The sequence below is a fragment of the Grampus griseus genome, assembly GCF_964374135.1.
Source record: "Grampus griseus genome assembly, chromosome: 1".
NCBI lineage: Eukaryota > Metazoa > Chordata > Mammalia > Artiodactyla > Delphinidae > Grampus > Grampus griseus.
In genome coordinates this window covers 88745310-88761934 of record NC_139017.1, presented here as the reverse complement: position 1 = coordinate 88761934, position 16625 = coordinate 88745310, and the positions used below count along the sequence as shown (strand labels likewise).

The following is a 16625-nucleotide window of genomic DNA, read 5'->3' as shown; positions in this document are numbered from 1 at the left end:
ACTTTCCAAATACTGTACAAGGGAGTAAAACTATGGGCCCAAAACAGTATAGGAAAAAGGATATATGTGTTTGATTGCTTATTTATCTACCTAAATATCTATTTTCTTATGAAAATCTTAGGGGCAGTCTACTGACCAAAATCCAAGTTACAACAAACATGAAAAACCCTTAGTGATCTTTTGGAAAACAAATGCTAATTAATATCATCTCCCTTTTATCATATTTTGTAGTAGTTTCACTACAATGCTCTGAAATTTTCAACTACTAGTTCCCTAAGAAATTGTACATCATCATCTGGCAGTAATAAATAAACATTCGTCTGCTGTTTCCTCCCCAAAACTGAATAGGCTATTAGAAAAACATCAGCAGGGATTTAGCAAAGGAATGTTAAACTTCATAGACAGAGTTAATTCTAATCTGAATCTGGCCTTCTATGCAACTTTTCTTTTTATTACTTTACCCAATCCAATGCCAATGCTATCAATCATCATCAAAACTTGACCTAGACAAACCAATAAAAATGGTGCACTATATCCTCCCATATCATAATACCACCATTCTAAGGTGATCATTGTCTAAGATGAATTATAAGTAGGCAGCTACTTTAAAAAGACAACTTCAAGAGTAGAAATTACCTACAAGGTACCTGCCCACTCAGAAGCAGCAAGCACGATCCTATACCCTTTACATAGAAACGTAAGAAGAAAGTAGCAAGATAAAGCCTTCCTAGGGTCACAAAGCACATTTAGTATGAAACTGACCATGTGCACACACGCACACAGTTCCAGGGGGAATACTGCAGAAGATTTAAATGCCATTCATTCATTCTAACCTGATGATTTTTGACTGCTCTACACACTGGCTTGTCCCGACACTATGAGTCCTCAGACACTATGTTGATTCAGCAGGACTTTTCACACACAGAGGGCACTAGGATGGGCACTGAGGCAAACCAGAGAAAGTCCCCTAATCCATCAATAGTTCTCCAATGCAGTCCTCCAAAGATACAGGTGCTTTAGGTAGAAAACAAGTGACTCAGATACTAAACTATCCAGAGGAAGCTTGTGTGGCCGGACTCCACACAGCTGCAGTGACTGCCAAGCACTGTTCCCTATTGTTTTCTGGGGCCCGTCATGCTCCTGAGGCGCACTTCCTCCGCTAACCCTGTGCAGAGGAGAGCATTCATCCTGCTCCACCCACACGCTCCGCTCCCTGGGCAGGGAAAGCAAATGCCAGCACTCCTTTATTCCTACAGATGTGCATAAGCCATTAAAAAAAAACAGCGAGAAGTAAAGATGGAAAGTGACATTCTCCTTTTCTAGAGGATCCTGTTGAGAAGAAATACACAGGCTCAATAGTTGAGGACTAAAGGCCAAGGGTTTTGCATCACTGCTGCTTGTACAGGCTATTATGATATCATGCACTGGGGTTAACCAATTCTCCTTGTGGAATTCTCAACTGTCATACTCACAATAACAATTTGTTTGAAAGCAAATTAGACTCAATGAACTCCATATGTAACTTGGAAAAACTGTACCCGACCTTTAAACCAATGTGACAGGGTTAAGGATCCCAGAACACAGCTGAGATGGGATATGGCTCAACAGCTAAGCTAGGAATAAGAATGTGAATACTAATCAGCGTGTATTTGCCACAGCCTTGGAAATGCAGACACTTTTCCTAGAAAGCTTGCTATTACCAAAAAAAAAAAAAAGTTCAATTTTTAAAAGAAATCATGAAGCCAAAAAAAAAGGTTTTTAAGTGTTCTACCAGAGACTAAGCCTCCCCTAGATAATCAGCAAGTGAAAAAAAACATCAAAAGTGAAATACAGGGAAAATTTAGAATGGTCAAATATAGTAAAAAAAAAAAAAAAAAGACCTTTGAAAAATAAGACAGACAAAATACCTACTGGGTTGCAAAATATATCTACAGAAAGTTAGTTAGAAATGCCATTAGAATTCTTTTGCATTAAACCCACACATATACAGTAAGTTACAGCTGCACCTGCTCCATTATTTCCCCCTTGCAGTGAACTCTACTTCCCCTCCAGTCATCCAGGAGCAGCTCAGGAGTCAATGTTCTCTCTTCTCTATCCTTACCCGTTCATGGGTCACATCACTTCCTAAACATCACAAAGCTCTCAAACTCTGGCCCATCTTGCTGTCGCTCTAGTGAAGGTCTGCATACTTTTCAACCACACTGCTTGGGTCTCACACCTGCTCTTCCAACCGCTGCCATTACAACCATCCAGTACAGCCTCCCCCGTCAACTGACGGAATGCTTGGCTCAAGTGCACAGTGGGTCATCTCTTGTCTCTCTGCTAAAACCACTCACTCGCCCTTCATCAGAATCAATGCACACCCTTCAAGACTCAAGAGCCCTCCCACCATGGCCCCAATCTCTGTGGGACCTCGAGATGCAGCTCACCCCAGTTGCATCTTAACTCACGCTAGGATGACTCTCTGCAGAATCCCAAACATTCCAGATGGATTCCCCCTTCTATATCTTCCTACTTAACGGCCCCTCAATCTAGAAGATGCTTCCCCACTTCTGCTTGGAAGCAGCGCAGTAAAATCATTAAGACTGTGGCCTCTGAAGTTAGACATTGACTCAGATCCATGCTCCATCACCTACAAGCTATGATTTTTTCTTATATTTCTGAGCCTGTTTCTTTGGCCATAAAATGGAGATAAATACCAACATCATAGGGTTCCTGTGAGGATAGAGTACAATGGTAATAAAAGAACATGGCACTGGTAAGTGCCTAATAAATAAGAGTCAGCAGCAGTGCCCCCTATTTTTTTTGCCTAGATGAAGCATGAGGATAAACTCTAAGGCGCCTTCCTTAACCACACTGAGGATGAGCTGATCCCTTTTCTTGACTTCCTCCACACCATCTTTTGTCAATTACTGCATTTAGCATGTCATATTGTAATAATTTATTTAATTACTTATATAATCTGCAGTGTGGGGGCATTCCTTAAAAAGGATTAAAAGGGCTTCCCTGGTGGCGCAGTGGTTGAGAGTCCGCCTGCCGATGCAGGGGACACGGGTTCGTACCCCGGTCCGGGAAGATCCCACATGCCGCGGAGCGGCTGGGCCCGTGAGCCATGGCCGCTGAGCCTGCGCGTCCGGAGCCTGTGCTCCGCAACGGGAGAGGCCACAACAGTGAGAGGCCCGCGTACCGCCAAAAAAAAAAAAAAAAAGGATTGAAAGCATGCCAAATACATGCTGAGTAGTACACAGTCTTATTCCTTTACCTTGCTACTTTGGTTTAAAAGCCTCTTCAAAAAAGCTTAAATTATGAGTATGATTATAATTTTTGTGACTTTGAATTAAAAAAGAAAAAAAGCTTAAATTACATATAAACAACATTAACTAAAAGTATAATGAGGTTCAGGTATGTCATCATGTGATAGAAATTGCAATGTCTAGCTATACAGTACTTAATATATGCAAAATAAAAATCATGAATTATGTTTATGCATACACTTATAAGCATAAGGTTCATTAAATAAGTTACTACAGACAACATGTTTGTAGATACATATACTTTATCTTGGTATATCTATTAACCCATACCTGTGTGAATATTTACATGTATATTAGGAATCTAATAGAGAGAACTTAAAAAAAAAAAACCTACCCCAAAGATTCAGTCTTAGTTTCAGGAGGAACCCTGGAGACAGCAAAGACAAGGTGAGTTTCAATTCTCAAACTAGATTTCCATTTCTGGAAATAACATTCTTATAACAATACAAAGAGAGGATGCAAAATCAAAGCAATATTTTTTTATCATGCTTTTATCTCTTTATAACGTCTTTATCTCTCCAAATCATATGTACAGTTAAGTCTTCATAACTCTCAAAATTTTAAAGGAATGTCAATATTATTGAAAATAAAGTAGGCCTTAGCAAAAAAAAAAAATCTTAAGCTTAGGTGTTTTCAGAGAGGATTACACAACTAAGAACTATCAAAGCAAAACATTACTTTATGAAATACTATGTGTACATATTCATTTACCAATAAGTGGCATTTTAGAATTAGGAGGGATTTTAGATTTGACAAAACGTCAAGTTAAAGGACCATCCCAAAGGGTTCTGCTGGAAGAGGTGGGACCAGAATCTAGTTAAAATGTGCTTTACAAGTTATGTAAAACTCAGTGTGAATAAATAGGCAGTAGTACTGGTATCCTTCTCCCAGTGGGTCTCCAGTACTTCAAAGAGGTTCTTCGTTCCACCCTAATGTGGCTTTTGTAACCAAGCAGGACTCTATGGGGCCTTCCCAGGACAGACCCCTCCCCCATATCCTCTGCTTTAGCCCCTCTCTGAAGTACTTAGATAATATAATAGTAACTGATGCACATTTCCTGAGTAGTTTTACAGATGCAAAAACCCCACCAAATGGAAGACATTAACTACTTGATGACCATGAGCATGTAGCCCCCAAGCCTACCGGGGCCTAATGAGTGATAATGTCAACCCCTCTCACACGGCCCTGTTACCTTACCATCAACCAGTCAGAGAATTGTGCACAAACCCTGGGACTCCCCTCCCTCACCTTGCCTTTAAAAATGCTTTCCTGAATCCCACCAAGGAGTTCCCGGTGTTCTGAGGACTAGCTGCCTGGACTCCTCCCTTGGTGCCCTGCAATAAACACTGCACTTTCCTTCACCTCAACCAGGTGTCAGTAGATTGGGTTTATTGCAGGCAGGTGAGCAGACCGACGTTTGGTGCGGTAACAACTTCCTCCAGTCGTTCATCATTTTACTGTTTATTTCCTTAATGGCACTTATCACTGGGTGTAATTATCTTATTTATTTATGTTTTACTTGTTTTGTTTCCTGAACTCAAACAGCATCTTGAGGGAAGGGGACTACCTGTCCACAGTGGTTAAGCAGCACTGGCCATGAAACCATACTCCTTCAGATGGGACTCGAACCCTCAGTCTCTGACTTAGGACAGGACTCAAACCCAGGTGCGCCTCAGTTGGGACTCAAACCCACAATCTTCCAACTGAAACTGAAACCACACAACTCAGATGGGACTTGAACCCATGTGCCAGGACTCGAACCCATTTTCGCCTCAGTTGGGACTCAAACCCACAATCTTCCAACTGAAACTGAAACCACACAACTCAGATGGGACTTGAACCCATGTGCCAGGACTGGAACCCAGCCAGAACCCAGACCGTGGGACTTGAACCCACAGTCTTTTAATTGAGATCACACACCTGGTCTCAGGATTTAATGAAGTTCAGGTTCTTCACATCTCAAAGAATTCAGTGACAGACAACGTGATAGGTAAGAAGTGGATTTATTTAGAGAGATACACATTCCATAGACAGAATGTGGTCCGTCTCAAAAGGCGAGAACGGCCTTGGGAGAAACACACTCCACAGACAGAGTGTGGGCCATCTCAGAAGGTGAGAGGCCCCAAAATATGGTGTGGTTAGTTTTTATGGGCTGGGTAATTTCATAAGCTAATCAGTGGAAGGATTATTCCAACTATTTGGGGAAGGGGCGGAGATTTCCAGGAATTGGGTCACCGCCCACTTTTATGCCTTTTGGTTGGCTTCAGATATGTCATGGCACTGGTGGGTGTGTCATTTAGATGCTAATGTATTACAATGAGCATATGAGGAGGCTCAAGGTCCACTGGAAATCGAATCTTCCACCATCTTAGACCTAGTTGGTTCCAACCAGTTTTTGTCATGTCCTATGACTATGTCATTCTTTTAAAGGTTGTGCCCTGCCCCCTTCCCTCCTGTTTCAAAACCACACAGCTTGTCTCAGGACTTAAGGAAGCTCAGGTTCTTTGTGCCTCGGCACAGGAGGAATCAGGCGAGAGACAAAGTGATAGGCAAGAAGTGGATTTATTAATACCCTTTGTAAAGAGGTTGCAGGAAAACGGGGCATGAGAAGATGATCATGTCCCAGGTCTCACATGAACCCCTGGGACAGGCACCAAGTGAGGGTCCTTGGCTTCGCACAGGAAAGAAATCATGAGTGAGCCACAGTAAAGTGAAAGCAGAGATACACATTCCATAGGCAGGATGCGGTCTGTCTCAGGAGGCGAGGGCCCTGAGGTGTGGCAATTTTTATGGGCTGGGTAATTTCACAGGCTAATGCGTGGGAGGATTATTGCCACTATTTTGGGGAAAGGGCAGGGATTTCCAGGAATTGGGCTACCACCCAGTTTTTGGCCTTTTATGGGCAGCCTTGGAAATATCTTGGCACCTGCGGGTGTGTCATGTAGCTAATGTATTACAATGAGTGTATAATGAGGCTCCATCCTCCGCCACCTTGGGCTGAGTAGGTTCTAACCAGTTTTTGTTGTGTCCTCAGTGACTGTGGCATTCTTTTAGTGGTTGTGCCCTGCCCCCTTCCCTCCTGTCTTAGGCACATGCCCAGCAGAGGAAGCATGCAACCATTTGCAGAATGAAGGAAACGATGGGTGAATTGCTCAGGAGAAGTTACCACTGACTGAGCCTCTGCCAGACATTGTGGCAACTGCTTTACCATAGGATGTGATCCACACTCCTCACTACAATCCTGTGAGGTAGGGATCGTCATTGGGGCCATCATACAGATCAAAACATGGAGGCTCTGAGAAGCTGAGCAGCCTTGCTCCCACATAGGGAGCTATGGGCAGGGAAGGCGAAACCCGGGTGAAGGTGAAACCTGAGATCAAAGTCTCAGGAGCGGAGGAAGAGAGCCTGTTTAATGTGCCAAGGCCACACATCTGTAGGACACGGAAGGAGGACAAAGGTCCAGCTAGAACGAAGGGAATGGGCAGGAACAAGTCAGCAGAGTCAGCCCAGGAGGGTTCAGTACATCCAAGAACCAACTAAAGCCCAAGCTCTGGATAAAGTGGTGTGTGTGTATGTGATCTTTAAGTCACTGGAGATGAGGGGGTGAGGGATAGGGAGAGGAAGGGGCATCCAGGCAAAGAAAACAGTATTAATAAATATTAATCTGGAGAATGACGACAACATAGATAATTTGGTGGGACTGAAACAAGGAGGGTGATGGAGCTAGGAAAGCAAGACAAGGAGCCCGATCATGAATAACCTTGTGTGGCTTGAAAAGGGTTTGGATTTTATTCTGTTATAAGCAACAGAGATCCACTATCAAGTTTTAAACATCTGAGCAACACGATCAGCTTTGCATTTTTGCAATATTACTCCGAAAATGAGTTTGGAGTGATTCAAACCTGAAGTCAGATTTGGGAGACATTTCAATAACCCTTGTGATGGGGGCCTTAACTGTTTACTTTCTGGTAGAGTGAACAAAGGAACAGCTTTACCCAAATAGAAATGGGTTTGAAGAGGAAAAAAAAAAGTAGTCCAGTTTTATACACAGGGAGTTTGATGTGATCATGGGATATCTAAATTGCTACTCACATACACATTTGAGAAATCCTAGATTAATTAAAAGTTTAACTGTTTTCCTCACTTTAGGACTTTTCAGTGCCTTCATCATGCTATATCCCATAGGTAGAGGGAGGATGTAACGTGCAGTGTTTACCAAACTTATCTGAACAAGAATATTTTCCCCAGACTATTAACATTTCTCAGGACAATGGGGTTGCTTAGGAAATGCTGTTCTAGAAGTTTTCAACTGTATTAAAATTAGAGAACAGTGACATTTTTTTTGAACTGTCTCAAAAGCAGTTAGAAAGCAGACCAAAAAATGAGCCTGAATAATCACTAAGGTGTAAAGAATGAGCCTTGCATGGCTCAGCTTCTTAACGTGGTAAGAGTGGGGAAATCTGCCTAGTATTAAGGACCCCTGTGAAATATACTATCAAAGAGAGTGAAATCGATGTAGAGATTGCTTAAAAAGTCAGCTCTCCAAAAGCAAAGGAGAAGAATACTGCTAATGACACAGAAATTGTCTTAACAGCCAACTAGACATACACATTAGGGAAGGCTAGAAGCTGTTTCCTGGGTCTCAGCTTAAATAGACACAAATGAGGCCCTGGCACAAGCTTTCTTTGTTCAGGAAGGAATCCATGGAGAGCTCTCCCTTAGTTATGTAAATATAGGCAAGCCACCTACTGCTCAGGGAGGGAAAGTAAAGGAGGCCTTTGTGGGTGGACAGAGGTTGACTCTTCACAGTATCCCTGCTAGGCTGTCTGCTGGAGGCTGAAAGTTGGCTGATTTGCAGGGCAAGTCCAGGGCCGCCTTGGACGAAAGACCAGAGATCCCGAATGCTGCTCTGAGAATGAAAGTTGGTACCCCTGTGGGGGCTGCCTAAGGAGGCCCTGACCCTAGATCACTGGCAGGAAAGGATATCAGGAGCTCCTAGACAGAATTCGCTACACAGCTAGAGAAATTTGGCCTGGCCAGGCTCAATGCTGAGGCTAAAATGCTGTGGGGAAGGCGGGAAGCAGGCTTGGGTAGTGTGGGGCTAAACGGGGCACGCCAGTATCAGAGCTGTCAAAGGCACCACCAAGCAGGGCCCGTCTTCACTAGCACCAGGCTAGTGGGCCATCGACTGGAGGTCGAGCTTCTCATGGTGCTTCAAAGCAAGACTGATTAGGGCCCAAATGACCGCAAAAGCCCCAGAGACTCCTGAATAATTTAGGATGGGAAATATTTTCAGAGAGAAATGTCAAACTTCTAAAAAGAGTAGGAGATCAAACAAATAATTATAAAAAAAATACCAAATGATTCATGCTGGGTACATAGGGATATGAGAAAAAATGTTTCTAATTGTTGATCAACGTTCATGCAGTAGCCAATAAGGATCTTTCAAACCATGCCACGGTGAGGTCCCTGAGGCCACCCATGCCCAAGAAAAGCTCAGGAGCCTTTGGTTGGGAGGGTTTTCTTATAACCAGGAAAGCCCAGGTAGATTGCCAAGAGATATACAGGTAGTAGGAAATCATTACAGATGTTCAAGTATCTAGTTTCACTGTGTTGGGATGCAACGAAATGCACTTTGGAGGGTGCACTTCCCAATATACACATAGGACTGGAAGCGGGGAATGAGGATATGGAGATTACCCAGTCATCCAGGTATAAGTGCTGAGGAGCTGGCCTGGGGTATTAGTACACACTGAGCAGGAAGTGGTCCTTGTACCCTTCTTTCTACATGTACCCTGAGGTGTACAATTCAGGCTGGGAAGGGTGAAAAAGTGGAAACACATAAAGGACACATCCCGAGCAAATACTCTCATAAGACATGATAAGGCATTACAGATGAGACAGAAATTGAAGAAGAAAGGAAGCCCTATTCATTTCCAGGTGAAGGATTTAGCAGCCTCTTTAAGTCTTTTTACCCTGAAGTTTTAAGGCAATCTTCAAATCATTCCGTAGGGTCCAAATATATATACTCAGCTGGGGGCCTCAGGAAGAAGTGAGTTCTCATCTGCAGAGGCATGCATGCCCATTTTCTTGACCCTGTAGAGCACAGACAAACATGGGAAGGATGCCTGATGACTCAGAGCCTCTTCCAAATCTGAAGAGTATCTATGATACTCCTTGGGTCAAAGGTAAGGAAGAGAAAGCATTTACCACGAAGCTCGATGGCCCTTCTATGTAATTATTTACATGCTGCAAAACAGAGATGTTCTATGACTCTGCGTATCTCCTCTTCTGTATATGACAGAAGATGGAGACACTACAGAATGGTTTCCAAGTTGTGTGGAACGTTGGTAACAGAAGAAAGGTTAACCTATCTACACAACTGAAATCATGTGATGGACAAAACCAGGTGACTCACTTAGATTTCTCTCACTACTGGTTGGAAAAAGTAAGGAAAACTGGCCTGAGGAAGAAGAAAAGGAAGACTGTCTTGGTTCATGTCACAGAAAAATCCACAGATACATGTATTTGGCTTTGGGCAGAGCATGAGTCCAGCCTCACATGATACCACTAGGATCCTTCTCAGCTCTGCTCTCACTGAACTGGGTCTGTTTTGAAACTACATGTGGTTCCCAGATGGCCCTAGCCCCTCCAAGGCTCGTATCCACACAGTTCCATGGCAGGTGGAGAGCAAAAACAAAACTGGCCCTGCCAATGTCTTAAACCATCATACAGGTCCTGAGTGACCTGCCCCATCCCCGAACTCATCACTATGTCCAAGGGGATGGGATATTATAATTGATTAAACCACCCAAACTGGGCTTCCCTGGTGGCACAGTCGTTGAGAGTCCGCCTGCCGATGCAGGGGACGTGGGTTCGTGCCCCGGTCCGGGAGGATCCCACATGCCGCAGAGCAGCTGGGCCCGTGGGCCATGGCCACTGGGCCTGCGCGTCCGGAGCCTGTGCTCCGCGACGGGACAGGCCACAACAGTGAGAGGCCCGTGTACTGCAAAAAAAAAAAAAAGAAAAAAGAACCACCCAAATTACATGATTGGCAAAGGGAAAAGGGAAAAGGGTGCTTTCTCAAAGGAGATCCAATGTCACAGGAGGGAGAAAGACAGCTATGCAGGATAAAATAGATTAACGCTGTAGCACAGTAGAAAGAACAAAGTTTATTTCCCAAGCTTGCTCCTCCAATATCATTAGTTCTTGCATTCAATTCAAAATTCAACTCCTATGTTTACCACTGAACCGGAAGCCCATTAACACCAGTAATTATAGTTGTAATAATAGTAACAATAAGAGTGAGAACAACTAATATTTACCAAGTACTACACACTTTGGACCTGGATACTCTTTTTAAGCACTTTACATACATCATTTCATTTCTCACCTAACCTCAATTTATAGATGAGGAAACTGAAGCTCAAAGAGATTAAGTAGCTTGCGCAAGATCACATGCCATAAGGAGTGCAAACTGCAATCCAACTCAGAAACCATGTTCTTATTCTTAGCCAAAACACGACACCACCTTCTCAATTAATGTTCTTACCTGAATCCTTGAGCCACACCTTAGCCAATGCTCTGAATTCCTTTAGACAGTGCTTGTCCTGAACCTGAACACATAGAAACTACCCTACCGCTACTAATACCAGCTGGAACTACCTTCAGCCAGTTGTGATTCTCTTTGATTCAAGAAAACATATCACCTTACACTTGTCAGGTGCTTTACAACACTTGAAACAACAGACGTGACATCTGTGGGTAGCGGGAAGTAGGCCCTTATATCCACCTAGAGCTGCCAGGGGAAGGAACTGACTTCATCGCTCATCTGCACAGCAGCAGCAGCCTGATTTCTGTTACTCACTAGAAATGTTCTCATTAAAGAAAAATCCCATGTGTTTCTGCACTGTAAGTGTGCCAACAGACAGCTCAGCAGGAAATGTTTCCAAACAACAAAAGTGTTAATCAGAAAATGACAATCTGAACAGAGGAACGGAAAATCCTTTATATGCAGCATGAAAGTGCGCAAATTTACAGATCTTGTTGCAACGTAAAAAGTAATTAATAATTTCTAACATTCCTGGGGGGAAAGGATTTTTTTTTAATTACATTTCTCAAGCAGAGAGGTCAACTAATAAGATTTTACTTTTTGTTCTTGTTGTTACTAGAAAGCCAGAAAAGGATCCATCTTTTTGAAAAGTAAGAAAGTAACGATTTTTCAGCATCACACAAAAACATAAACCCAAAGGCAGAGAGAGGCGGTAAAGGCTCTTAAAAGGGCACCTAAGCTCCTCCCACCTCAGAGCAGGGAGAAGACTCAGCAGGCTGAGGCCAGGACTCCACCTCTGGCGGGAACCTTATTCAGCATAGTTGACCCTTCAACAACAGAGGGCGGGAAGGTGTTGGGGGCACAGATCCTCCCCACAGTCAAAAATCCGTGTATAATTTAGTCGGCCCTCCATATATAAGGTTCCTCAGTATTCACAGTTCTGCATCTGCAGAGTCAACCAACCACGGATCGTGTAGTATTTATTGAAAAAATATCTGCTGTAAGTGGACCCACACAGCTCAAACCCCCACTGTTCAAGGGGGCCAACTGTATTTAACAATCCTGAGAGTCAGACTTAACCTCAAGGCCTCTCTCTGCTGACTCCTGAATGAGTTCAAGTTACTAAACTCATTCTCCATCCTTGCGTGATTTTTAACCAAAGTACAGAAAGTGTTCAGAACTATTCTAATTTTTGTTGCCATATGAGTTTGAATTAAAATCAATACCCTATTTTCAGTGGGTAAAGAGCTCAATACTAGAAATTAAAGTTAACACTGAAAGGCAAAGTTATCATAAGCCCTTTTAGAGCACCCAAGATGTGTGCTCTTCATTATCTCATTAGTGAAAAGGAAAATTATCATTCATTCGTGTTAACACACGCAGTATCCTAAATATAACTCATGCAGTATCCTAAATCTTTCCTCTCTTTCTAAAGATAAAGTATAATTAGATTCCAAGTGACAGATCACTTGTGCTTTTTAATTTCATATGTTCCTTTGGTGTTTCTCCTGTGAGTTCATCCTTTTCCCTGAGCAAGCATCCACACAGGAGTGAGGTCCAAAACATAGGCAGCGGACAAGAAAAGCAGAGGGCTGGGAAGTCAGAAGCCCTGAGCGCCAGATTCTGCTCCGTCCCCAAGCAAGGAGAACTTGAAGTCACCATTTAACCTCCCCACCTCCCAGTTTCCTCATCTGAAAACTGGGAACACTTGCTTCCTTCCTTCACAAGACTATTATGAGAATCAAATGAGGTCAGTGATCTGAAACACTCTCCAAGCTTCAAAATGCTAAAAAAAACATTAGATACTGTTATTGCAATTAATATATTCCTAGGTGAAACGGTACCAAGTATACATGGATCCTAGATTTACTATTTGTATGAATTAAGGCAGACAGGGAGCAGAGATATTTTTCATTTTAAATTAATTGAAAAAATTTAATTACGCCTCAAGGAACAGAGAGAAACAAACTAACCTGTCTACATCCTGCTAAAATTGATATTCACAATCCCAGAAATTACTTAGTCTCTAAATTAGCAACCTACTCATTTTTTTTAACTTAAAAATGTTAAACTGGGGCTTCCCTGGTGGCGCAGTGGTTGAGAGTCCGCCTGCCGATGCAGGGGACACGGGTTCGTGCCCCGGTCCGGGAAGATCCCACATGCCGCGGAGCGGCTGGGCCCATGAGCCATGGCCGCTGAGCTCACGGGTCCGGAGCCTGTGCTCCGCAACGGGAGAGGCCACAACAGTGAGAGGCCCGCGTACCGCAAAAAAAAAAAAAAAAAAGTTAAACTGCATGAATTGTCCAAGATCCATCACTTACAATCTAGGATTTGTAAATGGGGACAATACTAGAACCTACATGGTAGGACTGATAAAAGAATTGAGTCAATACTTGCAAAGCACTTAGGCCCATGCTGGTCCAGGGTACTGGCTATGGGAATGTTTGCTCTGTTGTGCAGCAGTGGAGAACCAGTCAAATCTGGGGTCAAACCACTGTTCCAATCTCTACTAGATATGTGGATTTCAGACACAGGTTTGCTTATCTGTACAAGGAGGAAAATAATACTGGTACGTACACCTTGTAGGGTTGTTATAAGGATTAAAAAATATATTTGAAGATTGAAAAGATATCTGCTACATCAAAAGGGTTCAATAAGTGGTGGCATTGGTGGTTTGGCTTAGAGATTATGTTTAGTAGCAATAATACTGGTAAATTATGGAACAGCCCCTTAAATTCTTTAATTTTCAGTTGTTCATTTAGGTCAAATACAGTTCGGAAGAGATAGCTGCACCAATCTTGGCAGTAGCAAAAATGTATGTAATTTTAAAGTGATAAATATAGGATCAAGTTCTATCCGCAATCCCAGGTTTAATTCTGTTTCAGACCTACCACTGCCAAAATATTTTAAGAAGCCAGAACTATGATTACCCATGAGAAGCATACGGTTAATTCCTTTATATTCAACTTTCTATAACCTCAACTCTCCTACAAAGCTTCCACTGCAGGAAGCTAGCATGCAATGTTATTCCACTAAAACAAAGCCATGCATTTCTAAACAATTTTTATGACTTCACAGTCTTAATACCATTTTGTGCGAATTCGAACAAAAAAAAAATGAAGAACTTTTTGAAAAGCTTTAAAAAGTCAAGACTTTTCATTTTTTCATTTCCCCAAAAGAGACGGAGGAAATAAAGGAAAATCAAAGAAGATTTTTTTTAAAAACTAGGAGGAAAGGTCAAAGAACAGCAAAAGATATCTTTATAAGCTTTTAAGGCATTTTTCTGGGCCAACAGCTTAGAGGACTGTCCACTTCACCTGGGATTCTCTCTGATTGCTCTTTGTCTTCATGGCTTCACTTCATGGCCATAGACAAATGTGCCACCACTTCTTTACAAGGAGGCTTGGTTTTCAGTTCCTTGTAACTATCACCATATGTTATCCTCCATCACTTTTTTGGACCTCAAGACAACTAAATCACAGCTGGCCAGAGAAAGAGGAATCCTAAAAACCATATCTTTATACCCATTTCCTTTTGTACAGACTTCTAAGCAGGAAGGTGGTCTGATGATGGAGAAGACTGCTGAAGTCCAGATCACGAAGTGACCAAGAGCGAACCCACGCCTTCTTTCTCCCTGGGTAGGTTGGCTTCCCCATACTTGCTGCATGTCAGCATCAAATTTTTTACATTTCTGTTTCAAGTTTGTGCTATTTATTCCCATTGCCAAGCAAACTAATCCATTGCTTGCTTTTTATTTTATAATAAAAATATTACACTTAGAGGGGTGGGATAGGGTGGGTGGGAGGGAGGCTCAAGAGGGAGGGGATATGGGGATATACGTATGCATATGGCTGATTTACTTTGTTATATAACAGAAACTAACACAGCATTGTGAAGCAATTATACTCCAATAAAGATGTATAATAAAAAATATTACATCTTAAAAATCAAATGAAGTGTCACTCTCAAACAGCCTTTTGATGAGATACTAGCACCTGAATTATCAGAGTAAGAGCAAACTTCTCAAGATCTTTTAGGTTTTTCCCTGCTTATTTTCATAATGCAATTATGACATCAGGGGTTACCTAACTGCCTGACTCTTTTATGGCTTCTCAGACACAAGAAGTTTAACTTTATGCCCAATCACTTCAAAATAAATGAATGTAACTTTTAAAAGCTTGATTTCTATCCTTTTACTTTTGATTCTTTTGAAAGGAAGTCACCTATTATACACCAGTGCTTGGTGTACATATAAGTAATAAGAGCAAACATTAAAACCAATTTACATGTGACAAATATCATTGAAATCTAACAATCTAACATATATCTGCTGAAATCCAAGCAATAGGAGTTACTCAACAATCTCAAACATTTCAGCGATTTCATGTGTTCTGCAAGTCACCTACCCAAATGCCAAAACAGGCAACAGAACATTCTCAACTTCCAAAAATTAGAGGCCTTTCAGGTTTGGAGAAGACTGGAGGGAAAGAATACTGGTCCTCAGTCATGACAGCCCAACGAACTATCTAAAAGATGGGAAATAGTAGTCCTGTCCTCCGAGATAACCAACAGGAAAAGTTACCTCTGGATAAAAAAATTCCCCTTATACTGCTTTAATTAAAAAAATAATAATTCTAATCTCATTTGGACAGTTGTTGGTATTATTTTTTTGGCTAAGCCACCTACATGTAAAATTTAACTACATAATGCAGATACCACTTCAGTCACATGTCCTACTTCAAGATAAGAAACAACAGTTATTTGATAAAATGTTCTTGAGTTTAAAAATACATGAAAAATAAAATGTAATTACCTTTCCAAAGTCACGGACATCAAACAAGTCAAACGCCTCAAAGAGTTCACTCTTTCTCATTCCAAACGTCTCGCAACAGGCCGTGAGGAATGTCCTTATGTTCTTCAAACAGAGAAACTGAGGAATGGGAAACAGCTATTAGTATATAGTGAATCATTCTGAATGCTACCTATCCTCTGTCATGCCCAGAATGCTGGGGAAATGCCAACGAAGAATCCATCCACTTTTCAGGTTGTTTTCAATTACTCCTTCATCAGTACTTAAATAATTACCCACTCTCTCCCAGGCACCAGTGACACAGCTGTGAACAAGGCAGACGGAAGTCTGCCCTCAGGATACTTACATCCTAATAAAAGGAGACAGACAAGAACAAACTCAGCAACAAAAACAAAAAAGTAAATATTTTTATTTTCATATGGTGATAAGTGCAATAGAGAAAAATAAAACCAGGAGGAGGGATCAGGAGTGCTGGGTGAGGTGTGGGGAGCTTCAGCGAGATGGTTAGAGAAGGTGTCAGTGAGAAGGGGACAGATAAGCAGAAGAGATTTGAAGGTGGTAAAGAACCAACCATGCAGAATTACAGGACAGAGTATTCAGACTAAAGTAGCAACCCATGCCAAGGACCTGAGGCAGAAGTTTCTGAGGTTACGTCTGAGGAAGGGGCCAATGTGGGTAGAGCAGAGTGGATGACAAGGAGCAAGGCAGGAAGTGAGCTGGAAAGGCAATGAGGTCAGATGATGAAGGACCCTGTTGGACAGGCTTTTACTCTAAATGAGATGGGAAGTCATTGGAGGCCTTGGGACAGAGTCTGATATTTTAAAAGTTTTGTTTTTCTTTCTTTAAAAAAAATTTTATTGAGGTATAGTTGATTTAAAACTATACGTCAATAAAGTTTCAGGTGTACAACACAGTGATTCAAAATTTTTATAGATTATACTCCATTTAA

The 16625-nt window shown here is 42.0% G+C and overlaps 1 protein-coding gene across 2 annotated transcripts in view; it reads right to left on the bottom strand.

The window, feature by feature from the left end:
• VAV3 (vav guanine nucleotide exchange factor 3) overlaps window positions 1-16625 on the bottom strand; it is a gene marked incomplete at its 5' end in the record, with an annotated part of 388846 nt that overhangs the window by 289126 nt on the left and 83095 nt on the right. For both annotated transcript variants that reach the window (XM_082646938.1, XM_082646939.1), the window contains one exon: window positions 15680-15796. In XM_082646938.1, coding sequence (XP_082503064.1) covers window positions 15680-15796 — 117 coding nt within the window. The remainder of the gene's footprint in view (window positions 1-15679; window positions 15797-16625) is intronic.